Source organism: Uranotaenia lowii, chromosome 3 (assembly GCF_029784155.1).
Source record: "Uranotaenia lowii strain MFRU-FL chromosome 3, ASM2978415v1, whole genome shotgun sequence".
NCBI lineage: Eukaryota > Metazoa > Arthropoda > Insecta > Diptera > Culicidae > Uranotaenia > Uranotaenia lowii.
The window spans coordinates 15,460,380-15,475,418 of NC_073693.1; the positions used below are offsets into that span (position 1 = coordinate 15,460,380).

The window sequence follows — 15,039 nt, forward strand, 5'->3', positions numbered from 1 at the left end:
AATATTATTGGATCTAAAGTATATTTTTCAAAATTTTCTAAGTCTGATGTCTGTGAAACGATAAGTGCTCATGATAATGATCTTAAAAATTGAGGATATCTTAGCTAAATATAAAGCTGCAAACTGGTGTATGACAAATACCATTACGATGAAGTTAATTTTCGACTTTTTGCCGCCTCAAACCCCATAGTGCAATAGTGAGGTTTATTTATTTATCATTAAGTGATTTCATTATTGCTTCAACATTACTTTTAAAGCATTTTGAACTCCATTGTCGCAGGCGTGGCTCAGTAGACCGAATTCCACATTGCCAATTGTTGCTCTTTGAATATCAACAACGACGCCGGCCACTTCCCAGTAGTCAAAGGCTGGAATAGGTAGAAAGGGATGAAAGATCAACTTTGTGCTTAAGGATCGGGGTTACCTCTGCATCCTGCCAAAATAATTCAAGGGTCCGGAATATTGCTACATTGCTACAGTGAAATTAACAAATAAATTGATTAAAACAACAACTTTTTATTTCAAATTCATTCAATTTCTCTTGAAAACAAATAACTTTTTCAAAATTCACTGGTAAAGTTCGACTTGTTCGCTCTTGAGTTAAAACACTCTCCGCAGACGGTCGAGGAACGCATCGTATGAGGTCCGCAGGTGTTCTTGTGGTATTTTATCCCAGGCTGTCACGAGATGTCGCTTCAGGACCTCCAAACCTTCATGTTTCTTAGAGCAGACTTAGGCCCCCAACATACTCCAAACAGCGAAGTCCATAGGGTTCAGGTCTGACGAACTCGACGGCCACACGGAGCTCGAAATGAACCCTGGAAAATGTTGCGCAATCCAAAGTTGGATTTTCTTCGCTTTGTGAGCCGGCGCCGAGTCCTGTTGGAAAACCCAATCCCTGGAACAAAAATGTCGACGTGCCCACGGTTCGACAAAATTCTGTAGAACTAGTTCCCGATATGTATTTTGGTTGATCTTCACTTCTTCAGGGACGAAAACCAGCGGAGTCCGGTCATCACGGGTGATTCCGGCCCAAACCATCACCGATGCTGGTTTCTGTCGCCGGGTGACCGTCAGCAAGTCGGCATGGCTTCGTGATCTGTCTGGCAACCAAACTCTGTCGTTCGGCTTATTCACGAACTGCTGTACGGTAAAGTGTTTCTCGTCGCTAAACACGATATTCTTCAACCTTCCTTCCGCGACCCTCTTCAGCAGCGCCTTCGCTCTTTCTACCCGTTCTTGTTTCTGCTTCACCGTAAGGTCTTGAACCTTTTGAATCTTGTAGGGCTTGGTCTGAAGTTTATCTTTCAGGTTCCGACGGAGACTTCGATCCAATATGTTGAGATCCTCTGCCAATTTAGTGGCACTACGACGAGAATTTCTATTAAGGCGTTTCTTGACGATCTGCGCCATGGCAGGTGTCACCACAGTAGGTCGGCGTCACCCATTATACCGTTTTTTTGGCACTTCCGGTCTCCAGGTATCTTTTAACTGTACGGTATACAAAACTTCTGCACACACTTATAATGGACAGTTCACAAACTATGTCCTTCTGCCGTTTGCCAGCTAGGAACAAGACAACCACAGCGCTACGTTTCTGTTCGAAATCCATTTTTCCAAATAACACCTGATTACAAAAGTAATACTTACATCCAATGATAGCTAAGACTTAATGCAAACAATGCGACGAGGGGTCGTTCAATACTGCTTCGTGTGCAACGATATAATTAAATACTGTTGAAGTAATGTAGCAGTTCAATTGCCGGACCCTGTATCTGGGCCCGACAAATCCGGGATATTTTATCCATTTTGATTATTTTTATAAAACTTGCTCGAAGGTTTCTTGTTGGAAGCATAAATAACAAAAAAAAATTACAACATAATTTGTTTTTTTTGTTTGATTTGACAAATAAAATGAAATCCTGGCATTTTTTAATGAAATCCGTGAAACCGGCCCGGAGCGAACTCTTCCCAAATTTTGTTTTAATTATCCGGGCAAACCCTGGGCAATCTGGCAAGCTTACCTTAGAAGCAAGAAGTTATAACAGTACGACATGGTCAGACAAATATTAAATTGGACGCAGTGGATTTGCTCATACAGAAAAAAAAGAATTTATTTAAAAATATTAAGTGAGGCAGTTTTGATGATTAACTATAAAAGTATCTTTTAATTGAAATTTCGTCGTATATCATGATGTTTTTCGTTTGTTTTGTTAGATAAAACAAAAAAAAATGCTCTCATAAAATCTCAGAGATCAACGCCAAACATCATACCCTCTAATGAATATAACATTCAATTTCAACAAATGATAATTTTAACGCTTTGGAAAGACTAGAGTAATTATTCGGTTTTCATAACGTGCTCTATAAATGTTTCCAATTTCTCGTTGTTGATGTTTCAATTCGGCTCGATAGTCCCTCACTCATCGGTGCTGCAATATGTAGTTGAATATGGAAATCTTAGGAATGGCTTATTTGACGTCAACGATGCAACGTGAAAACCCAAACCTCAAGCGAAATTTAGCAGAAACACTTATGAATACGAAAATTTTGGGTATTTTCCACTAACCTGTCAAATCTAAACTTCCTTCCTTTTTTCGCGGTGTTTAAAAAGTCATCTTTTTAAATGAAACATCTCCAGACTCAGAAGTCATAGAAATAATGACAAAATATGCATCGTATAGATTTAACTAAAATCACATAAAGTCTCACCGATTTTTATGGAAAAGCGATGTTTTAAAATCACAACTTTGAAATTAAAATGTTAATTTTCGTAGTAAAAGTAAACTTAAAATTGAATTTTGATAATTATATCGTGTTTTAAGATGTTATGTAAAAATCAATCAAAGTCCATTTGACGAATTCGATAAGGTTTGTTTTGTATTTCACATCGCACACCTATAATATTTTAAATTTTGATGCATAGAGTTTATTTAAAGGTGGAAGCGAGGATTTGATTTATTTCTGAGTGCGGTGAATGGATGTAATTCATGATTTGCGTTTAAAATGTATCTTGTGGATTCACCTTTACAATCTCGATATGGATTCTGAGTTCTTTTTCTGAGTTCCTTTGGAAGCTTGTGCTTGAACCCCGGATTTTAATTCAGATAAAACGCTGATTCAGTATATTTTTGTAGTTTGACTACAATACCATTCCACTATCGGGCGTCCGTTATCGTCACACCAAATAGAAATGCTTTCATCACTGCGTGCTGTCACGATTATTTCCTCGCGTCTGCCACCTTCTACTTCTGGTAGCAGCTGATGAAACACAAACACCCTAGGACTCGACTGTAGGCCTGCGACTGTGACCATCTTTATTTATTACTCATTCCGAAAAGTGCTGCAGACGGCCCGCTGGAAGAAGTGATTGTACTTACTAGTGATACTTTGGTAGGTACTTCTGGAGCAGGCCGGGTGACTTGACCAAGAATAAATTTTGTTCCGTTTCCCCGTCGTTGGAGAGTGCCGGGTGCCATCGTCTCATCGCATCATCGCATTGGTCGGTCGTAATTCATCCTTGCCCGCGCGGATTGTCAACAAAATTATCGGAAACCATGACATTGTAGTCCTTTTTTTCTCCGTAACCCTGGTGGACTATCATCATCTTTCAACTGTGTGGAAGTGCTCAAGAATTTCCCCGTCATCCAGTAGAAGTGCTCTCCACCAGTTGCTGGCCATCCATAGAAGATTATCAGCATTCGACTAGCGATGGTCACAAGTGTCATTGCTGTGGTCTCTTCGGCTGCATCGCGTGCTAGTGCAAGTGCAAGTACTGATCTAGAGCTGGAACTTGGTTCGGTGAAGAACGGAAGTGTCGGAAGTGGAAGTCGAAGGAATCCGAAGGTGTTGCTCAGGAGAAGTTCCTCGTATCTGAAGAATTTGTTTCGACGGGATTCCAGCGGACAGTTTGTTACGGAGCAGAATTCGGGCTCGAGAAAGGTAGGAATATTCATCTGTGATGTGGTAAAGCTTCATGTTTAGTGCAATGATAAAAGCAATCCGGAATGGTCTCAGGCTTAAAGCCGAGCTTTAACTGCAAATGCTAGAAATAGCTCGCTATTGTGAATCATAAATTCAAGGAAGTTGATTAAAATGAGTACACCACCTCGAGCTACTTAAATCTCTACTTACACGCACACATACGAAGGCTGCCGCGTGTGGTATATTGATTAGAAGTTGGAACAGTCAAATAAAATTGCTGTTATCATATAACTGAAGAAATAAAAATATAATAATTCATAACCAGTGCCATTCCCATAGAGAATGAACACAAATGTTTTCGTTCATTGGAGCTGTTTTCTATCAAATTTCATTTGGGAAGTATATTTGAACAGATAGACTTTTTTTAGCTTGGCGGCTCATTTAGTTTTGATTTTATAAACGGCGAACACGAGATTATTGTGACACCGAAAATGTCATGCCAATTTTCTTATAACGTTAAGAATCAAACCAAAATTTAAGGGTAGTTTTATAAATATATTTACTTCAAAAATAAAAAAAAAGTAAATCGATGGAGCCTTGAGTGTAAAATTGAATGCATTTTCGCTTGATGCCCTCCATTAAAGTCTTAACAGTGTCATGCGGTACCAGTTTCTCAGTTTTTTATTTTCGATTTTCTTAACATGTCCTTCTCGTCTTTGACTGTCTTCTTGCTCTTCCGATGTTCCCGCTTCATTATTGTCAGTACTGATCCACCGTGCACAGCTTCGAACAGTTTGGCGGGTTCATGTCCTTTGGAACAAAATTATCAGAATTGGCATCATACCACTCCAGGACACTTTTAGAACAGTGATATGATGCTAAATCTGACCAAATATTTAAGCGGAACTTCGTCGCGCTGCTGCAAGAACGGCTAAAGTCGCTTCTCGAGGCACACAAATTTGTAGAACTCACCATTCAATGTGCCCTTTGCCACGAAAGGCTTACCCCTCAGTCCGCAAAAGCAGATGACCTGCCAAACGAGATATTCGGAGGCGAACTTCGACATTTTCTTCTTCTTAAATTTGTCGTCCACATCGAACTAGCTTTTGCCGGTGAAAAACTCCAACCAAGGAATTTGCTGAAAATCGGCTGATGAATGTTCAACATTTTTCTCAACTGCCGGTGCGACAGGTCAGGAAATTTCAGGTGTTTGGAAAGAATTTTTTCTCTCGACTCGCGTTGGTTCACCTCCATTTTCGTTTTTAATCGAAAAACACAACTTCGAGTTTGACAGCATGTAAACCATACACATCAATAAGAAAGCGTGCAAAATGTGGTTGATTTTTACCCAATCGTAAAAAATCTATGCCCTGTTGAATGTGTCGCAATAATTTCGTTCTCGCCCTTTAACTAAAGGAATTGTTACTTTCGGATTGGGACCATGCAACAGAAAAACCTTTTTCAAAGACGAAGAACATGAAATGCTATCGACACAAAAATACAGTGAATACAGAATAGTGACAGACAATGTTGCATGAAAGGTTCAAAATTGTGTATTTTTCACTCTTACTTGTAATGCATAGTTCTTTGAGTCATAGGTAAAAATATTCTGTATATTCATAGGAATCGATCCACTTTTTAATAATGGTTTACAATGGTGTTGCGAATCGCAATTCCAACTGCATTGTTTAAAGATCGTATAAAATGTCGTCTGAAGTCAGTTTAAATCGGATATGATCATGGATTGAAATCAAGCTCTTTAGAGCGAGCTTCACTGCTCAATTACTTTCTTTGTGTGTTCTTTACACTAGTAACTATGAAAAGGCTCGTTGCGAGAATTAATAAAATGAATGGGTTTGAGGATTCAAGTCACTGGTAATTACCAGCACTAGTAACTATGAAATAAAATTTTTTCGAAAAATTCGGACGAAATGTCAAATGTAGGGGCTTGTCGCTAGGATGATTAATATCAATGTGAGAGAGTTCTAGTAATTGGTATTAGTTACAATTATTTACTATTTCATATCTAATAGTGCCGGTAACTACTACCGGTTATTAGGACTCTCCAACATTGATTTTATTAATACTCTCGACGAGTTCTTTCATTTGGCGTTTCGTCCGAGTTTTTCCGAGTTCGAGTTATTCTGGTCAATATTACTAGTTAAAATTTCTGGTAATTAATACTAGAAACTTTAACCATCCTGAATTAATTTAAAAAAATCTAGTTATTGAATAATATAAATTCCTTGTAACAATTACATAATTAATGTTCTATTATTACTATGCTGGTAACACCAAAATTAGTGGTTATGAAAATCGAACAAAAGATTTAATTCAATTAATTTTGTTGAATCAGGTTTTCGAATTAAGGTAACAAATTCCCCCTCGAATTGGTAAAGATTTCCTCATTTCCTCAATGCATTTCATTTCGCTCAAGGCTTGAAATTTTGCTGAGCCAGCAAGCTCAAGAGATTTCGGCTCCTTGAGCTAACATACTTAAAGCAAAATGCAAAACCTTATCACTTAAGCGTAAGAATTTCATCGAATTTCATCGCATTTGCACAAATGTGGTGTAGTCTATGCACCACATTTGTGCAAATGCGATGAAATTCGATGAAATTCTTACGCTGTGAATACGATTTGCATCGTGTAAGGCACTGTTTGAATGAGCGTGCAAACGGTTTGAGTAAAATCGTTCTGGATCGAAATATTTTGTACAAACCATCCTTTGTGGCATGGTGTGTGGAGCTGTTTGTACAAACTTCAGGCCATTAACAGGCCAAACAGTAGTATTTTTTGCTACTTTTTTTTGCTGCTTTTATTCAGTATTTTTATGCTACTTGAATCATTATTACAACAGCATTTTTGGTGGGGAAACAGCATTTTTGGTGCTTATATTTTAATAAGTGATGGTGGAAGATTTTGGTGTTCTGAATTCATAACATTTGTCAAATTTAGTGATACGGCGTGTGGAGATTTTGAAATTGGTCAGTTTTGAGTAGAATCGATTTTTGATAGCTAATAAACCAATTTATTATCATTCATTCGATCATTGATTCTGATCTTGCCTACATGTTTTGGTTTCAGAGTTACAATGTTGTGAAAAAATAAAATTCTACCATTTTTAGAAATTTGAATCATTCAGATTACGACTATTTTTGACATCATCCAAGAAAGTCATTTAGTATTAGGTATTAAAAATTCAACTCTTGAACTACTTTGATGAATACTTCGAAACGATTTGACTTATGGTTTTTAAAATATCAAAAATTCAATTAAGTTAGAAATTTCTCTAAAATTTCGTCAACACTGCCGTTTTTTCAGATTAAGAAAAAAATGAAAAAAAAAACTTCAATAACTTTTTTTAGAAGTCAAAGATGCTGTTTTATAGGTCAGCTTTATTCAAAGATTTTTTACCTTTTTTTAAAAAAGTTATCTTGAAAACAAGAGCACACAAAAAAACTGAATGAATATTTGGAATCAGGGCCCAAAATTAATCAAAATTAGCTTACATTTTCTGCATCTTGGACAATTTCTAAATTTGATGACTTGTGCTATTTATCACGACCATATTTATGCACCTATTTTGGTTCCTAAGTTTTATATATACGACTTCAAGATATGATCTATTAACTTTTTTCAACTATACTTTAATCTCTGATCTAAATAGCATGTTAATCGATGATTAAGATTCGATCTCAAAACAGTTGGCATAGCTTGCTTAGCTTGTTTGACTACTCATATCTATCGATCTCAAAACAGTTTGCATAGTAGACAAAGATGCAAGTTTTATACGATTATTCTTAATGTACATTTAACTTATATCGAAACAACATAGGAATATATATACAAAATGTTCACTGGAATCAGAAAAAGGCAAACAACTGTGAAAATCAAACTAAGGTAACTATTTTTTAGAAAAAGTGTCTTTTGACAAATTGCTGATATTTTTATAGGTTAGAACATTTTATCAAAATGATAAGATTCAGTAAAACATAACATCCTCCTGCACTGAATGAGTAATGTTTGGTATAAATTTGCAAAATTGTGTTCAAGTAAATTATCAATTTCAAAAAATATTTAAAATATGATGAAAAAATTAAGAGTTTCATAAATACATCTAAATTTCAAAAGTGATTCGGCAAATTAATAAAAATCACATTTCTCACTATTCAAAACTATTCAAACAATTAAAACTATCACAAATATTGTTTCTTATAGCATGAATTGCTTAGTAAGAGGAGCTAAAGTTAAAGCTATTTCCATTGTCCCAATTTTTTTTCTCATTCTGTAGAGCAGTGGTCGGGAAACTTGTTTAATCATTACCCACAATATTTTATGCAGGTATTGTTGATATCACCCCATGGTCAAAAATTTAAAAACTTCTACGCCTACCTGGAAATCGAATGGTCTACGCCGTTTTCTGATTAAACGACTTTGAACGCCTTATTTTGTACGATTTCCCCTATTTTTTTGGGGTGTTACTCCAATCGACTCAGCACACATTTTCACATAAATAAATAAAGTTTATATGGCATTTTTCTTGCAAAGTAGATTGCTACAATAAAATCTTTAACTTTACACCTAAAAAAATAGGGGAAATCGAGTAAAATAGAACGTTTACAGTCATTTCATTAAAAAGCGGTGTAGACTATTGGTTGTTTTTTTTTTTCAAGCGAGACGTTCTTGTCTGAATTGGGTACCTTTTTTGACTCGAAAATTCCCACATTGTTCCAAATGACAGCAATGTTTTGCCCCTCTTGACATAACAAGTACTTCATATTTGGTTTACTACCATATACTATCGAAATTTAATAATTTCTTCTGCTAAACCTAAAAGTTGTTTTGGTATTATAGCAAATTTACATTTAAAATGATCTACAATTCGATCGACAAGTACGTGTATCAAGATCTGAAAAGTAAACTAAAAACCACTTTCTGAGTTTTATGTCTTTCAATTGTATTCTTGATGTCAGCAAAATTAAGAGTCTCACAATCTTCTAATAACAAAGGTAACTTTGAAAAAGAAGCTCATCAAGAAATTAAATAACTGTTGCAGATGTCGTTAAATAAACTTTGGATTTTGGAAAGCTAAAATTTTATAACGAACTGCTTTTTTCTCCAGAAAAAAATAATATAAGAGGTAGCAAATAACGAAATTCGAGACAAAATTATTAATAAATGATTATTTAAGTGTAGGGGAGGAGCGGGCTATATGCGCCTACTAAGCAGAATACTGATTTAATCAAATATTACATCGAATATGTGTACAAAAACTATGTACACATGAGCAGACATCTGTTTTCTATACATTGGAATAATTTTTTTGTTGAAATCTCCTTCTGTTTTTGAGAATTTGATTTTATTATAACTGTTGTCTAAAATGCCGAACCTCAAACCGTGCGGGTTAAACGCGCTTATTTATGTTTTAGGTTAAATTCTGTTTTTTTTTGGCGATACTACCGTATAATTTCATTGGAAATGCTAGAAACTGATAACTTTCATACGACAAAGCTGAAGTTTTATAAAAATCTATGTCTTTTTTAACTTTATGGAATAAACAAAATTTAGGGTTCCTATCATATGAAGGAATTTCATTCCTAAGATAAATTTTATCAAATCTGTTTTGATTCGATTTGCTCTTGAGATGTTAGTTAGAGCTTAGATTTGAAGTTTGAATGATAAAAATCATATATTTATTCTATTTAACCTGTTATTTAAGGGTAGCGGCATTTTACAAACATGATGGGGGCATACAAAACCACTCTCTTATTCCACTTTCCCATCATTATGAAACCATCATAAAAGCTTAAATTTGTTCTACTTTTAAGGTTCATTTGAACAAGAAACAAAAACCACCCAACTTTTTGTTTTGAGCATCTTTACGTATAATTTTTAAAAGTCAAAATGTTACATCAAAAGGTATCAAAACCTTGTATGAATTTTTTTTTGAGTTGGTTTATTCATAAAATTCATTCTTGCCTTATGTTCAAAGCGTATTACCCTCAAAATGCATTGATTAGATATGTTGTCTTGTCAGCCATTTCGTCAAACGGCCGTAGGCGCATTTAACCCGATAGGCCCATTTAGGTAATTTTTTCCCTAAGAGTTAGCAAATAACAAAATTTGAGACAAACTTATAAATGAATATCTTCGTGTATTAGACTTTTAGAATAACTTTTTTGGCTAATAAAATACGAAGTAACGGTCTTCGACAAAGTTGTTCAGCGGAAAATTTTCTTTCGAGAATTCATAAATTGGCACAAACTATTTGCAGGATCGGTTCCAAAGAAAAAACAAAAATGATGTGATTTTTCAGTACAAAATATTCAATTTTTCCATACAAACCTAAAAGTTCAAATTTACTCATGTAAAAGTTTCTTAAAAATTCTGCAAAAATTCATGGATGAGTTTTGAATCAAAACGAAGCTTTTTAGATCCCAGGGTTTGGGAAATTTAAAACTGGTCCCAAATCGACTCAGTCTAATACGTATGGACCGTGATTTCACCACGGTGTTGGGAAGAATGACAGCTTGCTGTTTAATTCCTTGAAAAAAAATAGTTTTTTTTTCGTGTACGTGAAACTGTAGACCAGAACTTTTTTTTAAAAATAATTATCTTCTTAAATAGGTCCTAGTCCTATGCTCATTGAACGACCAAAAATTCCATCATTGTCCATGACATCATGGTTCATTAAGTTTGATTGTGGGACCTTCCGGCGCGGACGAAAACAACATGATGCCTCGACAGATGTTAATTGCGGAACAGTAGCATGCAAACATCTGAATGAGCTGATATGAGAGGATCAGCGCGAATATGTATGTGGATCATTTTAATGATCCGAGAATGGCACAAGTCGGTCCGATTCATCTCGAGGTTGATGCTCGTTAACCATATTTTGAAATATGTGTCGAAATTGTTTAAATGTTTATCAATAGACTATGCTCTGTTGGTTATTTTTATTTCATCGCATCACATATCGACAATTATGAAGAGCATAGATTCTCTTCATGATGATTTTGTTTTAAAATAATTGAACCAAAGAAGCATTTCACATAATTTAACCCTCTACTACACGAATTTGTAATTCGTTTAGAAAAAAAATGGCGATGAAAACAACTTTATGGACCTTTACCTAAGAAATTTATGCCAAAAGACAAAGCTGCTTTTTCAATAGAAAACTTTAAAAGTGTAAACAATGAGACAGTTTTCTTTGATTTTTGTTTTCCAAGTTCATAATTCTAGTTCAAAATAGAGTTCGGCAAATTTTCAAAAAAAATGAATATCGTTCTCAAAAGCTCTTGAGAAATTTTCCAGTTTCATTATGAAAAACTAATCACAACAAAGTCATATCACGTCGTTCGTACGCCATTCACCTGCACCAGAAACAGGCCAATGAGGAACCATTCAGGCGAATCAGGATCGAATATCACTCGACAGAAACAACAACAATCTCGGCACCTGAAAGGGTGCCCTAGCTAGGCTCCAGCGAAGCCACAAGCTTAACCATAAACAAAAATTTGACCCGTTTATCGGCCTTTGAAGTGTTGGAGTCTTCAAAAGCCTAGACAGGTGTAAAAAGGTTCGATTTTGAAGCATGACAAATTATGAAATTTAATAGACCCACTCCTCGGTTAGTTCTGGTGGACATTGAACTACCTCTTTCCTTAGTTTTGCGATTTTTTTTGCACACTTGTAAGCGAAAAGATACGAAAAAATTGGCAGTTCAATCAAACGAAACAAAATTATTTTTGAACCTCTGAAGTGATATTTTTTTTCTATAAAAATCTTTCAAATAATTTTATGAATCACAAAATTCATGTGTTCAAGAAAAATGTTTTCCTGTGACAGAAATCTTCCAAGAAATAATGAAAATGACGAACCGAAACCTAACAAGCCAAGCCCGCCTTGAGTCGAATTGTCAAGCGAAGAACTCGGGCCCGGTCGAAGGAGAATCGGAAATGCGATATCCCGGTACCGGATTGGATTATCGGTCACTTACTGTCTTCCTTGGATTCGCTTCACTGAAGGTATCGATGGGTAACAAAAACTTTCGAATGAATCACCATTCAATATGCAAAAATGAGGAAAAACAACCTAGACAAGGTATGTACCTTGTCTAGATGACTAGTTCATTACTATTGAAGTTGTAAAGTAGAGCTTCATAATTTAAATTTAAAATGTTGACTTAAGATTTTCAATTTCGTTATTAAAAACATACAAAATTAGATTTCGGTATATAAAATTCCAGTCCATTTGTAAAATAATAAATTTTAACTCTTAAAATTTAATTTAAGTTTAAATTATGAATTTTGTTTTAATTTCCCATTAAACCTGACTTGGAATGAAACGATGTAAGACTTCAAACTTCGGAAAAAAAGGAATCGTCGAAGTGAATCCACTAAAAACCAGTCGACTCTCTAAGAAGCCAAAGAAAATTCCATTTCGATTAAATCTACACATCATTTGGTCGGTTCAAGTCGGTTGGGCTATAGAAGAATTATTCTTGAAAAAATTCGAACAGCCTGCATGTCTCACAAAACTTTCCATGCCCGGTCGCTTATCAACGACAATTTGTTTCTGGTTTTATTTCTTACTTATTAAGCTCCTGGGAACAATCTTCTCAAATCCGAACCAAAGGTTATGGTGAGAAAAAAACGTCATTTTTTTGGGTTGGATTTTCGTTCGCTGTAACCGCAAAAAGTTCGATCACATTCCTGTGAGGGATTTTTTTTTGTAGCTGGATTGCTGATCATGTTCAGTTCTTATCAACTTCAAGGTTTGTCAAATTATTGACCGATGCTGTCACTTGCTGTGGTGGATCATCTCTTAAAATAATGCTCAATTGATGCTGCAAAACAAGTAACAAAAAAATTAACTTTTTTCACAAAACTTACTGAAGGTTGTCCGTAGCCTCGATCATGAGTTTAGTTCTAGGAACAAAAAAAAATAGAATTCTTGATTAGAAACAGGAATGCAAGGCTGTAAGGTTCGGCTTATCAAGTCGGTTACTCAAAAGTGGCCAATAGGCAATTGAATCTGAAAATTTAACCGACATTTGATTTTATGCTTTAAAATGTAATCGACAGTAAAATTTTGTTGCTTTTTTATTCAAATAAGATTCTTAAAGGTGAGAAAATTTGCGTAAAAATCATCTAGGAAAAAACATCGATAAAATTTACATGAGAAAAAGACGAAAAAAAAATAACAATGGAAAAAAGTAAAAAAAATGACAAAATTTTAAAAATAACCAGTAGGTATAATAAAAATGACAGAACTGAAAAAATTGAAAAAATTAAACAAAAAAAAAAATAGAAAAAATAACAAAAGTGACCAAATTACAAATATGATAAAAACAATCAAATGATAAAAAACAAGAATGACAAAAATGATAAAAATAAAAATTGAAAAAAATACAAAATATGTAAACATTACCAAAATGACAAAAATTAGAAATATTAAAAAACTTTTCAAAAATAACAATTTTAACAAAAGTAAAATAAATGACAAAAATGACAAAAATGACAATAATGACAAAAATGACAAAAATGACAAAAATGACAAAAATGACAAAAATGACAAAAATGACAAAAATGACAAAAATGACAAAAATGACAAAAATGACAAAAATGACAAAAATGACAAAAATGACAAAAATGACAAAAATGACAAAAATGACAAAAATGACAAAAATGACAAAAATGACAAAAATGACAAAAATGACAAAAATGACAAAAATGACAAAAATGACAAAAATGACAAAAATGACAAAAATGAAAAAAATGACAAAAATGACAAAAATGACAAAAATGACAAAAATGACAAAAATGACAAAAATGACAAAAATGACAAAAATGACAAAAATGACAAAAATGACAAAAATGATAAAAATGATAAAAATGACAAAAATGACAAAAATGACAAAAATGACAAAAATGACAAAAATGACAAAAATGACAAAAATGACAAAAATGACAAAAATGACAAAAATGACAAAAATGACAAAAATGACAAAAATGACAAAAATGACAAAAATGACAAAAATGACAAAAATGACAAAAATGACAAAATGACAAAAATGACAAAAATGACAAAAATGACAAAATGACAAAAATGACAAAAATGACAAAAATGACAAAAATGACAAAAATGACAAAAATGACAAAAATGACATCAAAAATTATAAAAATTACTAAAATGACAAATAGGCAAAAATTAGAAAATGAACATAAAATGCAAAAAATACAAAAGTTACAAAAACGACAAAAAAAAACAAAAATTACAAAAATTACAAAAATTACAAAAATTACAAAAATCACAAAAATGACAAAAAATACAAAAATTACAAAAATTACAAAAATTACAAAAATTTCAAAAATTACAAAAATTACAAAAATTACAAAAATGACAAAAATGACAAAAATGACAAAAATTACAAAAATTACAAAAATTACAAAAATGACAAAAATTACAAAAATGACATATTTTACAAAAATGTCTAAAATTACAAAAATTACAAAAAATACAAAAATTACAAAAATTACAAAAGTGACAAAAATTACAAAAATAAAAAAAATATTCAAAAATTACAAAAATGACAAAAGTTTCAAAAATTACAAAAATTTCAAAAAAATTCACAAAATATACGAAAATTTCAAAAGTTACAAAAATTATAAAAAATACAAAAATTACAAAAATTACAAAAATTACAAAAATTATAAAAATTACTAAAATGACAAATAGGAAGAAATTACAAAATGAACATAAAATACAAAAATTACAAAAGTTACAAAAACTACAAAAAATACAAAAATTAAAAAAATTACAAAAAATCACAAAAATGACAAAAACTACAAAAATTACAAAATTTACAAAAATTACAAAAATTACAAAAATTACAAAAATTACAAAAATTACAAAAATTACAAAAATTACAAAAATTACAAAAATTACAAAAATTACAAAAATTACAAAAATTACAAAAATTACAAAAATTACAAAAATTACAAAAATTACAAAAATTACAAAAATTACAAAAATTACAAAAATTACAAAAATTACAAAAATTACAAAAATGACAAAAATGACAAAAATTACAAAAATTGCAAAATTTAC

The 15,039-nt window shown here is 32.9% G+C and overlaps 1 protein-coding gene across 3 annotated transcripts in view; it reads left to right on the forward strand.

Moving 5' to 3' along the window:
* The window catches only part of LOC129754075 (ras-related protein Rab-32), a 48,963-nt gene that overhangs the window by 14,201 nt on the left and 19,723 nt on the right, over positions 1-15,039 (forward strand). The window contains exon 1 of one of the 3 annotated variants that reach the window (XM_055749937.1): positions 3,582-3,942. The exons of the other annotated variants lie outside the window; for them this stretch is intronic. Within the exon in view, the coding sequence (XP_055605912.1) occupies positions 3,712-3,942 (231 nt within the window). The 5' untranslated portion in view covers positions 3,582-3,711. Of the gene's footprint in view, positions 1-3,581; positions 3,943-15,039 lie in introns of those variants that run through there. 3 annotated transcript variants of the gene reach the window in all.